The sequence below is a fragment of the Muscardinus avellanarius genome (assembly GCF_963383645.1).
Source record: "Muscardinus avellanarius genome assembly, chromosome: 17".
Taxonomy (NCBI): Eukaryota; Metazoa; Chordata; class Mammalia; order Rodentia; family Gliridae; genus Muscardinus; species Muscardinus avellanarius.
Window position 1 is genome coordinate 54,511,407 of NC_137803.1, and position 20,395 is coordinate 54,531,801.

At 42.6% G+C, this 20,395-nt stretch overlaps 1 protein-coding gene across 1 annotated transcript in view; it reads left to right on the forward strand.

The window, feature by feature from the left end:
- Window positions 1–1,014: 1,014 nt before the first annotated feature.
- The window catches only part of MYOM1 (myomesin 1), a gene marked incomplete at both ends in the record, with an annotated part of 139,171 nt that continues 119,790 nt past the window's right edge, over window positions 1,015–20,395 (forward strand). The window contains one exon of the mRNA XM_080714848.1: window positions 1,015–1,331. Within this exon, the coding sequence (XP_080570974.1) occupies window positions 1,015–1,331 (317 nt within the window). The remainder of the gene's footprint in view (window positions 1,332–20,395) is intronic.

The following is a 20,395-nucleotide window of genomic DNA, read 5'->3' on the forward strand; positions in this document are numbered from 1 at the left end:
TTCTGACATACCCATACTTATTAGATTTCACTATTATCCATCTCCAATGGAACATCCAGTTTATTAGGTTTATAGAATGGAGATTTTGTTTTGTTCATCTCTGTATTTCTTTATTTTTCTTTCTTTTTTGGTGCTGGGGATTGAACTCAGAGGCACTCTACCTCTGAGATACACCCTCAGAAACAGGGTCTCACTAAGTTGATGAGAGTCTCACTACTTGCTGAGGCTGGACTTGAACCTGTGGTCCTCCTGTCTCAGCCTCCCAAGTACTAGTATCACAAACATGTGCCACCACTCCCTGTTCACCTCTGTGTTTCTCGTGCTAGAATAATTCCAGGCTCATAGTGGGCGCTCACTAATTATTTGTTGAAAGAACACCACATTATTCTCTATCATTACATATTCTCCCAAATAAAGCCCCCAATTAGAATGCAATGCCAGAACATTAGAAATATGTATCCCAGAGGGCTTGTGGGAAAGGCACAAAAGTCAGAATAGGAGAAAACTGCCAAGCACTGCTAGACTAAAGGACAGAGAAAGCACAATGGCGGAGGGGACGGGACACGTGTGGGCTAGGGAGGAAGAGCTTCTGGAGTAACCTAGTTAAACTGAACTTCACATACTCTTCCATTGACGTGTGTGTGCGTGTGTGTGCGTGTGTGTGTGTGTGTGTGTGTGTGTGTGTGTGTGTGTATTCCTGTGAATTGAACCCAGAGGCATTCTACCTCCTAACTACACCCCCAGTCCTTTTTTACTTTTTTGGGAAACAGGGTCTTACTAAGTAGCTGAGGGCCTAAGTTGCTGAGGCTAGCCTCGAACCTGTGATGCTCTTGCCTCAGACCCTCAACTACTGGGATTGCAGCGCTGCACCACCACACCCAGCTCCACTGACTCTTTAGGAAGATAAACACATTCATGCTTACACATTAGTTTCCATGACTGTGGGATTCTTTCCTTGAGAGCTCACTCAAATGTATTGTCTTCTTGTAGGTTGGCTGATCCCCTCCAGGGCACATGATGTCTTTGCCTTTTTATCAGAAGTCCCACCAGCACTATGATCTCAGCTACCGTGACAAGGACCTCCGCACCACCATGAGCCAGTACCAGCAGGAGAAGAAGCGGTCTGCCATCTACACCCATGGCTCCACGGCCTACAGCAGCCGCTCCTCTGCCGCTCACCGCCAGGAGTCTAGGGCCTTCAGCCTGGAGTCCACCTCCTCCCACCAGCAGCAGGCCTCTCAGGCCTCCAGCCTTGGAAGCACGCAGTACTCTCTTGGATCTGCAGTCAGTCGGAAGGCAGCGTCGGCCTACGATTATGGCTACTCCCAAGGGTATGTCTCGAGCAGCCCTTCCAGGCTAGGGAAGAGGCATGTGTTGCGAATAGTCCTCTCAGATTACTTTTCCTTAAATATGGCAGCCCTTCATTAAACCAGGGGTGGGGACAGCCTATTTTTTGAGAGACCCGAGACCTGCATCTGTTCCTATTTCCCTTATTGCCTCTGAGTGAGCTTGGCTTCATTTGCCAGCTGTCATATTTCTGGAGGCAGGGACATTTTTCCACAGGTTACTTTAGCACCAAGCAGAGCCCGAATGTATCATTCCAGCACCCACAGCAGGTTTGGCTTTCGTAAGGTTTCTGCTTAGATGAGAAACCAGTATAGAAGCTCAATTCTGCAGGTCACAGGGGACCAAACTACAGCGGAGTTGAATTCTATCTTTTCGATATCTGAAAGCCAATTCTCAGAGTTGTGAGCAGCAGATTATTTTCTTTAGCTGGAGCATTTTATTAAAAAATTATGGTTTAGCCAGAGATGATGGCATATACCCATAACCCTGATACTTGAAAGACTGAGACAGAAGGTTTGAGACCAGCCTCAACAACTTAGTGAGACTCTCGGCAACATAGTGAGACCCTGTTTTAAAAAAATAATTGGAGTTAGCCAGGCGTGGTGGTGCACGCTTGTAATCCCTGTGCTTGGGAGGCTGAGACAGGAGGATGACACAGGTTCGGAGCCAGCCTCAGCTACTTAGTGAGGCCCTCAGCAACTTAGTGAGACCCTGTTTCCAAATAAAATATAAAATAGGTCTGGGAGTATAGTCCGGAGGTAGAAAGCCTCTGGGTTTCACCCCCAGTACCACCAAAAAAAAAAAAAAAAAATTGGAGTTAGAATACTCTGAGTTCAATCCCCAGGACCACCTCTCACACATACACACAAAACAAAAACCATGGCTTTATCTCAATCAGCCGAAGAATAATAGTAACTTGTATTGGAACAAAATTAGATGTATCAGTGCAATAAAGGAGTCTATATTCTAGATGACAAGAAAGAATTACATTAAGATTCTGAGGAAGACTGGCTTTCGATGCAGAGCTGTTCTGCAAAGTAAACCCAGAACGTTATTTCTTTGGAAACACTGAAGTTAAGATGGATGTGGACTGTTGTATCCAGAAATCCCTGAGTTGAAGCTCCTTGCCTGGGGTAGGAGTCAAGACTGCTTCACTGGGTCAACAAGTCCCTGAGATCCTTTAGGCAAGAGTGAAGGGTTTCATTCTTGCTGCTATGATTCTAGACAGTGAATTCACTGTAGTCTTTGCCATCAGAGAAGAAAGTTTCACCGTGAATCTGTAGTTGTTCAAAGGAGGTTGCTGTGGCCCGGAGCAGCAGCCTCCCTGGGAGGAACGTGCTTTCTCGTTGACTCTGCGGTGGGTGAACCTGTGTCTGCTAACAGGTCAACTGCTGGACACTGCTGGACACTGGGCTGACTTTGGCTTTCTCGTTTTCTCAACATAAATTGAGACATAAATCATTTTCTCAACATAATTGAGTTTCATGGGGACTAAAAAACACTTGCAAAGTCCATGTGGTTTTTATTAGACGTCTATTATAGACTTGCTGATCTTCGCGTCGTAGAAGTTTCTGGGCTCAGTGGTCAAAACCACCTATTGCCTCTGATCCTTTTCTCCGAGGAGTCTGGCATAGGTGCATTTTTTTCTATAAGTAATATAATTTTAATTCTTCTAAAATTTAAGTTCACAAAGTATCTGGTAGAGCAACTGAAATAAAAGCGTTATCTCTGGACATCTAAAGTTATTGCGGAAAAATAGTGTGGTTATATGAATAGACAGATAAGAAGGTTTCCAAAGGCAGAAACGCCAAAATTCCTGTTGAGTTTGAGCAGTAACTGATCTACAGCTGTGTGTGTGTGTGTGTGTGTGTGTGTGTGTGTGTGTGTGTGTGTGTTAGGAGGGATTGTATCCAGAGGCATTCTACCTCTGAACTACACCCCAGCCTTATTTTATTTTTATTATGACAGAGTCTTGCTAGGTTGATGAGAATCTCACTACTTGCTGAGGCTGGCCTCAAATCTGTGATCCTCCTGTCTCAGTCTCCCAAGCGCTGGGATGACAAGTGTGTACCACCGCTCCTGGCTTTCAGCTGTCATTTTGTCAGTGACAGTGACCTCCTGGGAGCTTATGCTAGCTAGGTTCAGTGACAGAGCCAGAGTCTGTTGGAGATTACCTGGAATGTGTGGTGGCAACATTCCGGAATTCCATTTAAAATGGAACAGGATCATTTTGCAATCTCACTTTCATAGGTCAGCCATGGGATATTCATAAGGATCTCATGTTGGCTGCAAATATGGAAATCTTGTTGCTAAGGTGAATTCATGTCTCTTAGCACTTGCTTCAAATGAATTGCTTTCCAGAGAAAAGTTGGGAGGAATTAACACCACGTGTGCGTGATAGCATCACTTTATGTTGAAAAATGTTCCACAGATATTTTCAGGGACCTCATTTAGGAGAGCAGCTGTCTTGTTATAGAGGAGGGTTACATTTTAGATATCCGTTTTCTTGAGCTGACTGTGCTGGATCTATAGAAGATAGGTATTTTTATTATCATGCATTTGCTAGAACAACTTTTTTTTTGAAGGAAATAATCTTTTCACTTAATATTGTTGAAAAATAATAACTACATAAAAAAGAATAAAATTGGGCCCTTACCTAAAACCATATACAAATATGAACTCAAAATAGATAAAAGACCTAAATGTAAATTTTAAGGCTATAAACTTTTAGAAGAAAACCAGGGTCATAAAACTTCACAACACTGAAACTGACAGTGATTCCTTGGATATGATTCCAAAGGCACAGACAACAAAAGAATAAACAAACAAACTTCACAAGAAATAGAAAAATATTGTACATCCATAGACAATGTAAACAGAATTAAAAGTTACTGATAAAATGGGATAAAATATTTCCAAATGATATATATGAAGGCATATTAATATTACAAATAGAAATCCTAAAAATTAGCAACAATAAAAGCAAACAATATAATTTAGAAGTAGGTAAAAGACTAAAATAGATAATGAATCTCCAAGAATTTTTATATGACCAATAAACACATGAATATCACTCATCATTATCATAATATAACTAATCATTAAGGAAATACAAATAAAAACTATAGTGAAATACTACTTCACATTTGTTAGGATGGCTACTTAACATGAATTACCTTGCTCCAGCCCTTTATCTTAAGTTTGTTACTCTCTTTACTTAAAAAGTGTTTCTTGTAAGCAGCAGATGGATGGATTCTGTTTTTTAATCCATTTTGCCACTTTATGTCTTTTTATTGGGGAATTGAGGCCATTTACATTCAGTGTAATTATTGAGAGATAACTTTTAATTCCTAATATGTTAAGATTTTATTTCTGTTTGATATACTGTGTATTCTTCTTTGCTTAGTTGTCTGCTGGATGGAAAATCTTGTTTCTCTGATTCTGGTGTGTATTACCTATTTCTTCTTTGTAGTTAATCTCTTTCAGTATTTTCTCTAGCACTGGTTTTGAAGACATAAATTCCTTCAGTTTCTGTCATGGAAATTTCTTATTATTTCCCCATCTAATTTGATAGATAGTTTTGCTGGGTAGGAAATTTTTGGCTGGAAGTTGTTTTCTTTCAGAATTTGGAATATGTTACTTCAAGCCCTTCTGGCTCTCATGACTTGGTTTGGGAAGTCTGGAGTGATTCTAATTGGTTTGCCTCTGAATGTCACTTGGCCCTTTGTTTTTGTTGCCTTTACGATTCTCTGCTTGGCTTCCACAGTGGTCATTTTGACAATTATGTAGCATGGGGAACCTGTTCTCTGATCCTGTCTAAAGGGAGTTCTATAAGTTTTCTGGACCTGTGTATCGACCTCTTGCTCTATGTTTGGACAATTTTCTGCTATTATTTTTTTGAAGAGATTGTTGATCCCTTTGGTTTCACCTTCTTTTCCCTCCTCTATTCCAATTATTCTTAGGTTAGCTCTCTTAAAATGGTCCCATATTCTTTCAATGTCAGATTCCTGTTGTCTGATTTTTTTTCTAAGTTATAAATTATGCATTAGTAGCTGGGCATGGTGACACGCGCTTGTAATCCCAGCATTCGGGAGGCTGAGACTGGAGGATTGCAGTTCGCTGGCAGCCTCAGCTACTTAGTGAGGCCCTCTGCAACTCAGTGGACCTGGTTTCAAAATAAAAAATAAAAAATAGGGTAGGGGCTGTAGCTTGGAGGTCGAATGCCCCTGGGTTTCATCCCCAGACCCGCAAAAAAAAAAAAAAAAAAAAAATATGCATTTGTTTTTGGAGTGATCATCTTCTAGGAGTGAGATTCTGCTCTCCATGTGGTTTAATCTATTGTTTATAGTTTGAATTGATGCCTTTACTTCAGTGATTGCATCCTTGATTTCTTTTAGACTATCTAAATTCTTTTCGAAAGTCCTGTATTATTTCTACAATTGTATTCCTGATTTGATCTTCTGGAGATCTCTGAATTTCTTTGTTATTAGGTTCTAATATTATGGGGTTGTGGGCATTCATTGCTCTATTGTTGTTCCTTTTTCCCATGATTTCAGAAGTTTGTGCCTTCTCTGGGTTCTTCCCCAGGTCACCACGACTTCACTTAGGGTGCTCTGGATCTCGAGTTTGTGGTAATCTCAGCCGCCACTACTCCTTTACTGGGCTGTATCATAAAGTCTCAGACCCAGGGAGTTAATTCAGGCTGCATGAGGTCGTGGGGGTGCCGGGCTGGGCGTTTTCCCTCAGGGAGCTGCGACTAGGGTGTAGTATCTTTGCCACCACTACTCCTTCACTGGGTTGGACTGCAAAATCTCAGACCCAGGGAGATTATCAAAGCTGCACAAGTCCCTGGGGGTGCAGTGCTGGGATTTCTCCTGTTGGGGCCGCAATTTCACTTACAGTTATTGTGCGTGCTGATCTGGAGCTGTCGTGGGTGTGGTGAACTTGCCGCTTCTGGCAATATGGCGCCGCTGTCACACCCTCGGCCATGAGGCAGGTGTATTTCTTTTCTGGTTTGGAGCTCTGTTCTGAGTCCCTGGAAGGCGTGATGAGCTTGGCCACTGGAAGTTTTAGACATTCTTTGCGCTGAAAGAACTGCTAAATTACACCCAAATGATCCGCAGCTGCTCACTTCAGCTCCTTGTTTACCTTTCCTCTCTGGAGCCTGGTGCTGTGAGGCAGGATGGCGCCGGTGCGGCTCTGCAATACGGGCTGGTTTATTTTCTGGTCTCTGGTTGTTCTTCTAGTCTTCTTTTTCTCTATCCCTTGTGTTTACATGTTTTATTTCTCTGCTGATAGTGTTTTCTGGCTATGGAAAGTGCTGATTTTGTGGCAATAGAGATTGAGTGTTAGCAGGACTCGTAAATGCTGCTTTTCTCGGTCACCATCTCTTCAGCACAACTTTTTGTACACTTATTTCTTTTTCCAAAGTGAAATGATCTTTAGAATTCTATACATTTGTATTTTTAAATGATCTTTATTTCTTCAACTCTATTGATAAATTTTGTTAAATATTATTTTACTTTTATTACTGGGTACGGTGGTGCATGCCTATAATCCAAGTACTTGGGAAGCTGAGACAGGAGGATTGCAGGTTCAAGGCCAGTTTCAGCAACTTAGTAAGGCTCTCAGAAACTTAGCGAGACCCTGTTTCAAAATAAAAAATAATAAAATGAGGCTGGCTGGGGATGTAGCTCAGAGGTAGAATACCCCTGGGTAGGATTTCCAGTACCAAAAATATTATCTTAATTTTATAGCCTTCATTTAATCATATAATAATATTCATATTAATTAACTGATACCCCCTCAAACATTAGTAATTGAACTCAAGTATATTGTATTCAGAAAGCATTGCTCTCTATCATCTGTGGGAGACAGCCTTAGCTAATAAACACTTTGTAGGAAATGGAAGTGCAATCATGTTCCATGATCAACATTATATCTTGTTTCTTCCTGCTGTGTGTTTACTTACGTAGTTAGGTATTTACTGATGGCTTGCTATGGTTGAACAACTCAGTCTTGGTATAAATACATTGAGCAGGAAGAAAAGTGGGGAAGAAAATATCAAAGCTGCCTTCTTCTTTGTATCATACAATATGGAAGACAAAGGCCAACCTCATCCTGGAGTGTTCTAGTCTTTCTGTTTGTAGACCTTAAACGAACAGGTGCATATAATATTCTTTGAACACTTCAAAGTCTTTCTAATTCCTTTGGGTTGTGTTTATGTTAATTCAAAATAAAATTATTTAGCCGGGCGTGGTGGCACACACTTGTAATCCCAGGATTCGAGAGACTGAGACTGGAGGATCGCGGTTCATGGACAGCCTCAGCTACCTTAGTGAGGCCCTTTGCAACTTAGTGAGACCCTGTTTCAAAATAAAGAATAAAAAATAGGGCAGTGGGTGTAGCTTGGTGGTCAAATGCCCCGGGGTTCCATCCCCAAACCCCCACACACAAAAAAGAAATGAAATGACTTTTCCCCCAGTAAATGAAATATCTCTTTGGATGGTGAACAGTGTTACGATTGAGGCCCCTAGAAGTGGAAATGCAGCTCTGTGGAGTGTGTGTAAACACTAGACTTGGGCTATTTTTACCCTCTGCTTTGTAGTTAGATGTCTAGTGTTAAGGTGGAAACTATGGAGATTTGTAAGGGCTCAGGGTTTGGCTGACCTTAGTGAGTCTTAGGAACAATGGCTTGCTTGGTGTCGATGTGGCTGCAGAACAGACTGGTTACTGACTGTGTTCTGAGCCGTGGGTTATCAAGTAAATTCTAGAAATTTTACTCTGCCTTTATTCTTAGGAAATTCTAAGGTAAAGAAAACACAAAACCTCTATAAATAACAAGATTATTGTTTTATACTACTAGTAAAAAGACTAGTTTTTCTCCCAGAAATTAAGGGAAAAATGACACTCCCAAGGCCACTTTGCCACCACTGGGCAAGAGTTCCATGAGTGGATTTCAGTAGGGTCTTAAATAGTCTGAAATGTACAAAATTATATACCAGGGAGAAATTTTTAAAATTTTTAAAATCTGTGTCCATGAGTAGACTTCAGTAGGATCTTAAATGGGCTGACATGTACAAAATTATACATCAGGGAGATTTTTTTTTTTCTGAGGAAAGAGACCATGGCTTTCATCAGATCCTCCGAGAATTCTGAGAATCAAGAGAAGTTCAGAGTCAGTGAGCTAGAATCTGCATATGAATTCCAGACATACCAGTGTTTGACCTGAAGACCCTCTTCCCAATACTGGTAGTATAAGGACTCAAATGAAATAATGCAGATGTTTATAGAGAATGTTGTTTTGTAGGAGCAAAGGACCTTTCATTCTTAAGAGTAAGCTGGATTGCACATTAAGAAGAAAATGAAAGGAATATTTTTTGTGTGTGTGTGTGTGTTATTGGGGATGGAACCCAGGGGCTTTCTACCTCCGGGCTACACTCCAAGACCTATTTTATATTTTATTTGGAAACAGGGTCTCACTAAGTTGCTGAGAGCCTCACTAAGTAGCTGAGGCTGGCTTCGAACCTGTGCGATCCTCCTGTCTCAGCCTCCCAAGTACTGGATTTATAAGTATGTGCCACCATGCCCGGTTGAAAGGAATATTTTAAAAACAAAAAATGACGCACCACAGGGTTCTTGGAAGATGGAAGGATTTAGAGTTATCTCTCAACTCTCCATGGTCATGGTAGACATTTGTCTCATTATAAACAGATTAAAATTCAGTTCATGTCATGCTATTTTTTCTATCCTCTTTATTCTGTCTTAACAACAATTTGGAAAAGTAGAAATGAGCATCTCATTATATATATATTTGTAATCATACATCACTTTGGAATACAAGACTTGAGAGGATATACAAGCACATATCATCCAATAAGCCCTCATCCAATCCCCATCCCGTTCCCTCCCCCGCCGTCGATCCCATGCTTAATTGGTAATTATCTTTGTTATATTTGTTTACATACTTTGTGAGTTTTAAAGAGATTCCATCCTCCCCTATCCCCTCCCCTCTGATTGGTCACCGTAATTGCTTCTCAATAGGGCCTTTTCTACTACTCGACCTCCTCCTGTTACCCCTTACCTCCTAGTTCTTGCTAATTAGGGGAAGCATCTGGATTTTATTTTCTGTGCTATTTCTATGTGCATGCCGCATTGCAAGTTCTGATCCCACTCTTGACGGCCCCAGTAGTGGCATGGCCACCCGGAGGACTCTGATCTTGACCCCGCTGGCTCCAGCACTAGCCTTGCCTCATGGGAGTCCCTGATCCTGGCCTCACTGGCCCCCGCACAGAACTAACCCCTCGGCTGGCTCTGCTCCCAGCCTCAGAGACCCCAGCACCGGCCTAGCCTCACGACAGGCTCCAATTCCGGCCTCGCTGACCCTAGTACTGGCCTAACCCCTCGATAGGCTCCTATCCTGGTCTCGCATGTCCCAGCTCCATCCTTGCCTCATGGCAGTTTCCGATCCCGGCCTCGCTGGCCCTGGAACCGGCCTTACCCCTTGGCAGAGTCTGATCCCAGCCTCTGAGGTCCCAGCACCAGTCTTGCCTCACGGCAGGCTCCAATCCCGACCTTGCTGGCCCCGGCACCGGCCTAACCCCTTGGCTGGCGCCGATCCCTGCCTCAGAGGCTTCAGCAGTGGCCTTGCCTCACGGCAGGATCTGAACCTGGCCTGGTTGGCCCTGCCACTGACCTCACCCCTCAGCAGGCTACAATCCCAGTCTTGGAGGCCCCAGCACCGGCCATACCTCAAGGCAGGCTCTGATCCCAGCCTCGTTGGCCCCGGCACTGGTCTGACCCCTCGGCAGGCTTCTATCTAGGCCTCAGAGGCCCTGGCACCAGCGTTGCCTCACAGCAGGCTCCGATCCTGGCCTCGATGGCCCCAGCATCGGCCTAACCCCCCGGCAGGCTCCGATCCCAGCCTCGGAGGCCCCAGCACCGGCCTTGCCTCGCAGCAGGCTTTGATCCCGGCCTCGCTGGCTCCGGCACTGGCCTAACTCATCAGCTGGCTTCAATCCCGACCTTGAAGGCCCCAGCAGCCTTGTCTCATGGCAGTCTCTGATCCCGGCTTTGCTGGCCCTGGCACCAGCCTAAACCCTTGGCAGGCTCCGATCCTGGCCTCGGAGGCCCCAGCACCGGCCTTGCCTCATGGCATGCTCTGATCCCGCCTCACTGGCCCCGGCACCGACCTAACCCCTCAGCAGGCTCCAATCCTGGCCTCAGAGGCCCCATCACCTGCCTTGCCTCATGGCAGGCTCCGATCTGAGCCCCCTCTTCACCCAGCAGGTTGTCCCACGTTCCCGAGGTACGTGGTGGTAGTATTCTGCCTCTGAGGTAATTTCTTCAAAAGTTCCAGGTGTATTACGTCAGATCTCTGCCTCCCCTGAGTACTTGCTGCTGCCAATGTGACTGTCTCCACCATTTCAAATCTTTCCCAAGCTCTTTTCCCATACCACACAATGTCCAGTGTTCCAAAGCATGCGCGACGGTAACATTCGACCTTTGGGGTAATTTCTTCAGAGGATCAGGGTGGGTTGGATCAGATGTCTGCCTCTCCCAAGTCTCCACCGCCATCTTGGCCACTGCTGCCGCCACCGCCTTCCTCCTAGGTCTTCGCTAGACTCTCTCCTTACAGGTGATGTCCAGGATTCTTAAAGATGTAGAGAAGCCGCAGTCCTCCTTCGCGGGGAATTTTTCCAAAAGTTCCAGTTCAGATGGATATGTTTTGTCTGCATCACCAATATTCTAGCTGCCGCCTCGGCCATCTTAACCCCTCTCGAATATTTTTCTTTTTTCTTTTCTCTTTAAAAAAAAAAAAAAAGAGAAGAGAGTATGTGTGGTTTGGGAAGGATGTGGGTCCAGGCACTCGGTAATGATGAAAATTTTTTTTCATTCCAGGTGTGTGGGGTGGGGGTTGCCTAAGGGTACCTGTCCACGCCCACCCATGCGCCCAGGGTTGGGGCCTGGTGGCCCGGACCTCAGGGTCCTTCCGGGTGGGGAGGGGGTCGTCTAAGGGTGCCCTGCCAGCGCCTGCCCATCCGCCCAGTGTTGGGGCCAGGCAGCCGGGCATCTCATTTTTTAATGAAAAAAATTGGAAACCAAAATGATTAAATGACTTTTCTTCATGACTCTAAGAAGTAGCCAGGTACTTATCTGACTCCCCACCCTACCCACATGCCTGGCTTGCATAGGTTCCTGATGCCAATTATAATCAGCCACTCCCCTGGCCACACTGCCACCAAATTTTTCTGTTTTCTTTATATTTTTCTCTCTTTTTCTTTTTCTTTTTTTTTTTTACCTCTTCCTTTTCCTTTTCCTTTTTTTTTTTTAATGACAGAGTCTATCTTTGTTGCTCAGGCTGGTCTCAAACTCATAAGCTCAAGTGATCCTTACAGTTCAGCCTTCCAAATGGCTGGTATACAGATGTGCACTGCCACACCCAGCTGCCAGATTTTCTTGATGTGTTGATACATAGTTTTGTGTCATATTTCCTTTTATCTACCCTTCCTGTAGAAAAACCATTGAGCACCAATATAGAAAAAATTTAGAGCAGGGAAAAATAGAAAGATACAAATTCCTTTTTTTTTTGTTTGTTTTTTTTTTTTGTTTTTTGGTGGTACTGGGATTCCTGGAAGCCCTTCTACTTCTGGGCTACACTCCCAGACCTATTTTATATTATATATATATATTTTAAATTTGGAAACAGGGTCTCTTAAGCCAGTGAGGCTGGCTCCGAACCAGCGCGATCCTCCTGTCTCCGCCTCCCAAGCGGGGATTACAAGCGTGTGCCACCACGCCCAGCTGTTTTTGTTTTTGCGGTATTGGGGATGGAACCCAGGGGGATTATACTTCCGAGCTACTACCCCAGCCCTAGTTTTTAGTCTTTTTATTTTTGAAGCAGGGTCTCACTGAGTTGTATAAGACCTCGCTAAGTAGCTGAGGCTGTCCACGAACGACAATCCTCCAGTCTCATCAGCCTCCTGAATGCTGGCATTACAAGTGTGTGCCACCACGCCCAGCAAAGGACACAAAGTCCAAGAAAGAAAATCTGAGGGATGATTATGAATGTCAAACCTGGGCCTTTACAGACTCTAGCTTACTATTTAGGAATGACATCAGTGTGGAAATGAGAACCCTAAGGATTGAGTGACCTTCTCAGGGCACCCTGGGTTTAAATTATGCCCTTCACCTACTTTTCTGTTACACTAACCAGTCCCCATTGGGTGTTTTGTCCTGATACCAATCTCTTTTGAAACTGCCAGAGTTTGTGAAGATTATGCTAGCATTCAAACCCATTCTAATTCAGAAAGAAGACATCAATACTAAAAAAAAAAAAAAAAATCAAAATTAAACAAAACACTAAACATGGTGGGGGGCTGAGGAGAACCTAAAAACTTGTCCCATCTCCCACTTGAATATAGTTTTAAAAGGTGTTACCAAGCCAGGGGTGGTGGCGCACACTTGTAATCCCAGCATTCGGGAGGTTAGGACATGAGGATCACAGTTTGTGGTTAGTGAGGCCCTTTGCAACTCAGTGAGATTTTGTGTCAAAATAAAGAATAAAGAATAAAAAAAAAAATAAGGCTGGGGGTGTAGCTTGGAGGTAGAATTCCACTGGGTTCCATCTCCAGTACTGCATTAAAAAAAAAGAAGGTGTTACCAAAGATATCTGCCTTGTGGATATTTTTGTGCCTCTACCTCAGCTATTAGCATCTGACTAGTGTTGATTTTTCTGCATGTCCGTTTTCAGACATTATAACGTAATGGGATGTGAGAAGTCTTGGGATCGAGCAGGCCTATTCAGATAAGCAAGTTCATCTCAGTTTCTTCATCTGTGTAAAATGAGGAAAACGATTGTTCCTCATGTTGTGAGGTCTAAGAGCAATCCTGTAAGGTGTTTAGTGAAGTGGATGGCTCAGCGGGCACACCCAGTGAGATGGAGGCATCATTAATTCACTAGTTCATTCATTCACTAAGCATTTACTAAGTCTCTCCTGGGTGCTGAGCTCTGCTCTAGGTGCTTGGGATAAATTACTGAATACTAACTTACACTGAATGAGATAGAATTACATGTTATTTTAGAGGGGAATAAATGCTGTGGACACAATAAAAATAGGGTAAGATAAGAGCAGGCATGTGAGTGGGAGTGTAGGTTGGAATTTTATTTTATTTTATTTTATTTTATTTTTGCGGGTCTGGGGATGGAACCCAGGGGCATTCAACCTCCGAGCTACAGCCGCTGCCCTATTTTTTATTCTTTATTTTGAAACCAGGTCTCACTGAGTTGCAAAGGGTCTCACTAAGTAGCTGAGGCTGTCCGAGAACCACGGTCCTCGGGGCTCAGCCTCTTGAATGCTGGGATTACAAGCATGCGCCATCATGCCCGGCTAAGTTGGAATTTTATTTTATTTTATTTTTTATTTTATTTTATTTTATTTTTATTTATTTATTTATTTTTATTTTTATTTTTTATTTATTTATTTATTTTTGCGGATCTGGGGATGGAACCCAGGGTCATTTGACCTCCAAGCTACACTCCCTGCCCTATTTTTTTTTTATTCTTTATTTTGAAACCAGGTCTCACTGAGTTGCAGAAGGCCTCACTAAGTAGCTGAGGCTGTCGGCGAACCGCGATCCTCCAGGTCTCAGCCTCCCAGATGCTGGGATTACAAGCGTGCGCCACCACGCCCGGCTTTTAAGTTGGAATTTTAAATAGGACTGAAGGGTCTCCTGGAGAAGTGATATCCGAGTAAAGATAGGAAGTCGCTGAGGGGCTCAGCCAATGAAGTTATCTGGGGAAAGACACCCCAGGCACAGGGACTGGCCTTGAGGCCAGTGAGGGGGGAGAGACGGGACAGTAGGTGGAGAAGATGTCAGGATGGTAATAGATGCGGCAAGGCCAGTCACTGAGCGTCTTGGGAGCCACTGTAAGGAGTTTGTATTCTGAGTTAATGAGAGCGCGGCAGAGCTTTGAGCAAGGAGCGGCCTGGCCAACTCGATTGTTAAGAGGCTAATGCTGCGGCCTGGTCAGAGGCGAGGATCAGCAAGACAGGACGAGGTGGGCAGGGGACAGATTTTCTGATCTATTAGTGATTGCTGAATTCTGAATTCCATTAGATTTCTCAAAGAGCTCCTCGGCACCCGCAGTTGTGGGAGCTATAAAAAGATTCATGTTTTATTTTCTCTTGTATACAAAGAATCTTCTGAGACTCTCTTTAGGTGGTATGATGACAGTAAAAATAATTTACTTATTGTCCATTCTCCAAGACCCCACACCATGTTCACGAAATGCCTTCTTCTAGCTGGACCTGGTGGCGTATGCTTGTACTCCCAGCATTTGGGAGGCTGAGACTGGAGGGTCATGGTTCAAGGACAGGCTCAGCTACTTAGTGAGGCCCTTTGCAACTCAGTGAGACCCTGTTTCAAAATAAAGAATAAAAGAGTTCCTCTTTCCCCCCATCCTTGCCAGCAATTGTTGTTGTTTGATCTCTTTATGGTTACCACTCTGATTGGGGTTAGATAGAATCTCAGCGTAGTTTTAATTTTCATCCCCCTGATGGCTAGTGATGTTGAACATCTTTACATGTTTCTATTGGCCATTTGTATCTCTTCTTTTGTGAAATGTCTATTCATTTCAGTTGCCCAATTCTTGATTGGGTTGTTTTGCTAGTGTAGAGTCTTTTGAGCTCTTTGTATATTCTGGATATTAGTCCCCTATCAGAGTGGTGGCTGGTAAAGATCTTCTCCCATTCTGTAGGCTTCCTCTTTAGGTTCTTGATGGTTTCCTTTGATGAGAAGAAACTTTTTAGTTTGAAGAGATCCCACTTATTAATTCTTGCTTTAATTTCCTGCGCTTTGGAAGTCTTATTGAGAAAGTTACTCCCTGTACCTATATGTTGGAGTGTTGAGCCTATGCCTTTCTCTAATAACTTCACAGTCTCTGGTCCAATTTCTAAGTCTTTGATCCATCTGAGTTGATTCCTGTGCATGGTGAGAAGTAAGGATTCAGATTCAACTTTCTACAAATGGATAGCCAGTTCTCCCAGCATCATTTGTTGAAAAAGCTGTCTTTTCTCCAGCATAGGAATTTGGCCCCTTTGTCAAAGATGAGTTGACTATAGATGTGTGGGTTTGTTTCTATATCTTCTATTCTGTTCCACTGGTCAGTCTGCCTATTGTTGTGCCAATACCATGCTGTTTTTACTACTATTGTTCTATAGTATGATTTGAAGTCCAGGATTGTGATGCCTCCTGCCTGGTTCTTGTTGCTGTTGGTGGGAGTGCAAACTAGTTCAGCCACTATGGAGATCAGTATGGAGATTCCTTAGAAAACTGGGAACAGATCTACCATTTGATCTGGCTATACCACTCCTGGGTATCTTTCCAAAGGGGTTGAAATCAGAGAACTACGTTAACATATGTATACCCATGTTCATAGCAGCACAGTTTGTAATAGCCAAAATATGGAACCAACCTAGATCTCCATCAACAGATGAATGGATTGCAAAATTATGGGAAATACACACAGTGGAATTCTCTTAAGCTATAAAGAAGAATAAAATAATAGCATCTGTGAGAAGATGGAAGGAACTAGAGAACATTATGTTAAGTGAGATTAGTCAAGCACAGAAAGAGAAGGGACATATGTTCTCTCTAATATGTTCAAGCTAGGGAGCAGTGGTAATACCAGAGGGATTCCAGACGATGGAGGGGAAATCTCAGCAAAGCTTGAATGAAAGGATAGGAGAGGAAGAAAGCTGAGGTTGTTCAATGGAGGTGCTATATACGAATATGTGTAATAGCATAAATACAACATGATTAACCTGGACACTATTGGGGGGGAGGGGAAAGGAGGGAGAAGGACATGAAGCACAATGTAAATGTACACCACTCTCAATATGTTCCACTTATAAAAAATAAAAATTAAATTAAAAAAAGAATAAAAGCCGGGCATAGTGGCACACGCTTGTAATCCCCTGCTTGGGAGGCAGAGACAGGAGAATCGAGCAGGTTTAAAGCCAGCCTAACTGGCTTAAGAGACCCTATTTCCAAATAAAAATATAAAAATGGGTCTGGGAGTATAGCCCAGAGGTAGAAGGGTTTCCAGGAACCCTAGTACCACACACCCACCCACACACACACACACAAAAAAAAGGTATGTTATTCACATGGTAATCATAAGGATCTGAGAGAGTTATATTACTATCAAACAAAATCTACTTTATTTTTAAAATGATTGTTATTTATTTATTCATTTATTTATTTATTTTGTGGTACTGTAGATTGAACCCAGGGGTATTCTACTTTGAGCTATACCCCAGCCCTATTTTATTTTTTATTTTGTAACAGGGTCTCAATAAGTTGAGAAGGGCCTCACAAATTGCTAAGGCTGGCTGTGAAACCGTGATTCTCCGGTCTCAGCCTCCCAAGTACTGGAATTACAAGCCTGCACCATCGCAGCCAGCTACAAAACACACTTTAAGTCAAAAAATAACAGAGTGCAACAGGGTCTCACTAAGTTGTGGAGTCTGGCTGAGAACCTGTGGTCCTTCTGTCCTAGCCTCCCAAGTGCTATATTTACCACCATGCATGCGCCACCATGTCCGGCTTAGTGTTATTTGTTTTGTGTTTTGTGTTTTGTTTTTGGTGGTACTGGGGATGGAACCCTTCTACCTCCAAGCTACACTCCCAGACCTATTTTATATTTTTATTTGGAAACAGGGTCTCTTAAGCCAGCGAGGCTGGCTTTGAACCAGCGCGATCCTCCTGTCTCCGCCTCCCAAGCGCGGGGATTACAAGCGTGAGCCACCACGCCCGGCTTAGTGTTATTTTTGACATTTTTTTAGCACTAAAATACATCATGTCAGTGCCACTGGGAAGTGTTTTTGTTTTTGTTTCTGTGTTTTGGTAAGGAGTCACCATTAGTGTAGTGCTGTTCCCCTGTGTATGATGAATCATTTTACTTGTACTGCTTTCAAGGTTTCTTGATATATTTAAGTGTGTGTATTTCTTTGTATGTATTTCACTTGTGTTTGTTGAGCGTCTTAGAGTTGTAGATTAATATTTTCATCAAATTTGGAGAGTTTCACATTGTCCCATACGTCTCTGACTTACATACGACAATTGTTCAAAGAAAGGGAAGGACATGGAGCTATTTTAGAGCAAACTTTCCATGTCTCACTGGTATTAGGGTTAGTAAAATTTTTCTTTATTTTCTGGATTGGGTAATTTCTATTTTCAACTTAACTGATTCTATTTCCTTCTATCTGAAACTTGCTGTTAAAATCCTTTAATCAGGCCGGGCGTGGTGGCACATGCTTGGAATCCCCGCGCTTGGGAGGCTGAGACAGGAGGATCGCGCTGGTTCGGGGCCAGCCTCGCTGGCTTAAGAGACCCTGTTTCCAAATAAAATATAAAATAGGTCTGAGATTATAGCCCAGAGTTAGAAGGGTTCCATCCCCAGTACCACCAAGATAAATAAATAGATAAAAAGTTAAAATCCTTTAATCAGTCTTCAAGTTCCCGTGCTTTTCACTCCAGCCTGTCCATTTGATTGTCTTCTGTCATTTATCATTACAACATTCCCTATTTGTTGAGCCACTGTTTTAACACATTCCTTTAATTTTTTAACCATAGTTTTCTTTAGTCTTTGAACATATTTGTAATCGCTGCTTTGAAGTCTTTGCTACATCTGACATCAAGGACTGGCCAGAGGCAGTTTTTATTTGCTGCTTTTCCTCTGTTGGTATGGATCATACTTCCCTACTTCTTGATATGTCTCATAAGTTTTGTTTTTGTTGAAAGCATGGTGGTCCACTCTTGTCATCCTAGCATTCAGGAGGCTGAGATTCGAGGATCGCAGTTCACAGCCAGCCTCAACTACTTTAGTGAGGCCCTCTGCAACTTAGTGAGACCCTGCTTCAAAGTAAAGAATAAAAAATAGTGCAGGGGGTGTAGCTCAGAGATCGAATGCCCCTGGGTTCTTCCATCACCAGATTAGGAAAAGAAAAAAAGAGAGAGAGAGAGAAGGGAAGAAAGGAAAGAACAAATAAATAAGAAAGAAAGAAAGAAAGAAAGAAAGAAAGAAAGAAAGAAAGAAAGAAAGAAAGAAAAAAGGACATGTCAGATAACATCTTTTTACAATTCTGGATTTATCCGCAAAAGAGAGAGAGACAGAAACAGAGACAGAGACAGAGACAGAGAGAAGAAAAAAAGACATGTCTGATAACATCTTTATGTGTTGTTGCTGTATTTGGTTTTATTAACTTGCTTGGACCTATTTGTAGAATCTCTTTACCTTGAACTGTGTGGCTAAAGATGTCTCTGCTCAGTTGTGTTTTGTTTAGGTTTTTTATCCAGTAGTGGAACCCAGGGGCATTCTATCTATGAGCTATACCCCAAGCCCTATTTTTTATTCTTTATTTTGAAACAGGGTCTTACTGAGTTGCAAAGGGCCTCACTCAGTAGCTGAGGCTGTTCGCGAACCGTGATCCTCCTATCTCAGCCTCCCAAAGCAATTCATTTTTTATGTTTTATTTTATCTGAATGTCAGTGATTTCATAAGCTCAGTTTCGGATTGAGGGATAGCAAATGAGAATCCGAGGCATTCTGGGTAGTGTGGTGTGGTCTCTGGAGTGGAGTGTCTACAGGGGCAAGCCTTGGAGATGTAGGAGGATGTACTGGCACTTTTTTCCTTTGTAATTGAATTTGATCTTAATATTTTCTTAACAAAATCAAGTGAGACTATATACAGAATCAATAAACAATGTGTGTGTGTGTGTGTGTGTGTGTGTGTGTGTGTGTGTGTAGCATGTCCTCCATATTTTGTGTTGAAGACTACTCAATCACAACAGCCAACAGTTGGAGGCCACTCGTATAGCAGAAGGGCACTGACCTGAAAACTCAAAGCAAGGTGGGTGCTCATCCCCATCAGCCACCAACGTGCTGTGTGAACAGGAGCGAGTCACAGAGACTCCGTAGGATTTAGTGTCTACAGCTGTAACAATATAAATATCCTTGAGATCTGTTCTACTCTGAGATTCTGAAAGTAGATTTGTTCTGGATTTTTCTGCAAGCATTATTAGGAAGTTGTACAAGCAGAAGATTGTACTTTTTTCCTTTTAGTACTTGAATTAGATGCAGGTTGTAAGGCTGTTGGAGTTCCTGGCATATTTCTAGAGAGCGCTTTCTGGTCCTTGGCTACATCCCTTCCCTGGTCACAGATGTGATAATGTCATACACACCAGGATATTTATTTCAAGTCTGTGAACTACAGACATATTAACCGAGGACTTAGCACATGAGTAGCAGAGACAGAGATGTACCTAGACACAGATACAGACGGCAACGCAGGGCGATCCTTACCTAGTGCTTGCATTCATTACCTTTATCACATGAAATTCAGAATGTTTCAAGGTTTAACCTGAGTACCTAGAGTATTAAATCTAGTTTTAACAGGTAAAAGACCCACATAGATCTATACCTACCAACTTTAGTATTTACTTAAAAACTGAGTTACTAAAGAATTATTTTTTAAATTTAGAAACAGCTAAGAGCTCAAGAGGTTAATAAGCCCTTATTTAGCTTTTATGTTCAAAGAAATTTTTAATGTCTACCAATTTTATTCAACTCATCTAAAAACATTAATCAACTTTAAAAAATTCAATAGTGTGCCGGGCATGGTGGCGCACGCTTGTAATCCCCTTGCTTGGGAGGCAGAGACAGAAGGATCGTGCAGGTTCGAAGCTAGCCTCGCTGGCTTAAGAGACCCTGTTTCCAAATAAAAAGTATAAAATAGGTCTGAGAGTGTATCCCAGAGGTAGAAGGGCTTCCAAGAACCCCAGTACCACCCCCCCAAAAAATTCAATAGTGTAAAATGTCAGACTTCATTGTTCATGGATCATGAAAATTAAACTACCAATGGTTTTTCTTCAAATAATTATACTTATTATTATTATATTTGGTTCTTTAAAGCTTTGTTTTATAGTTTTGTTTGCTAACTCTTATAAATAACTTAGCATTACTAGATCACCTATTGACATGGTAT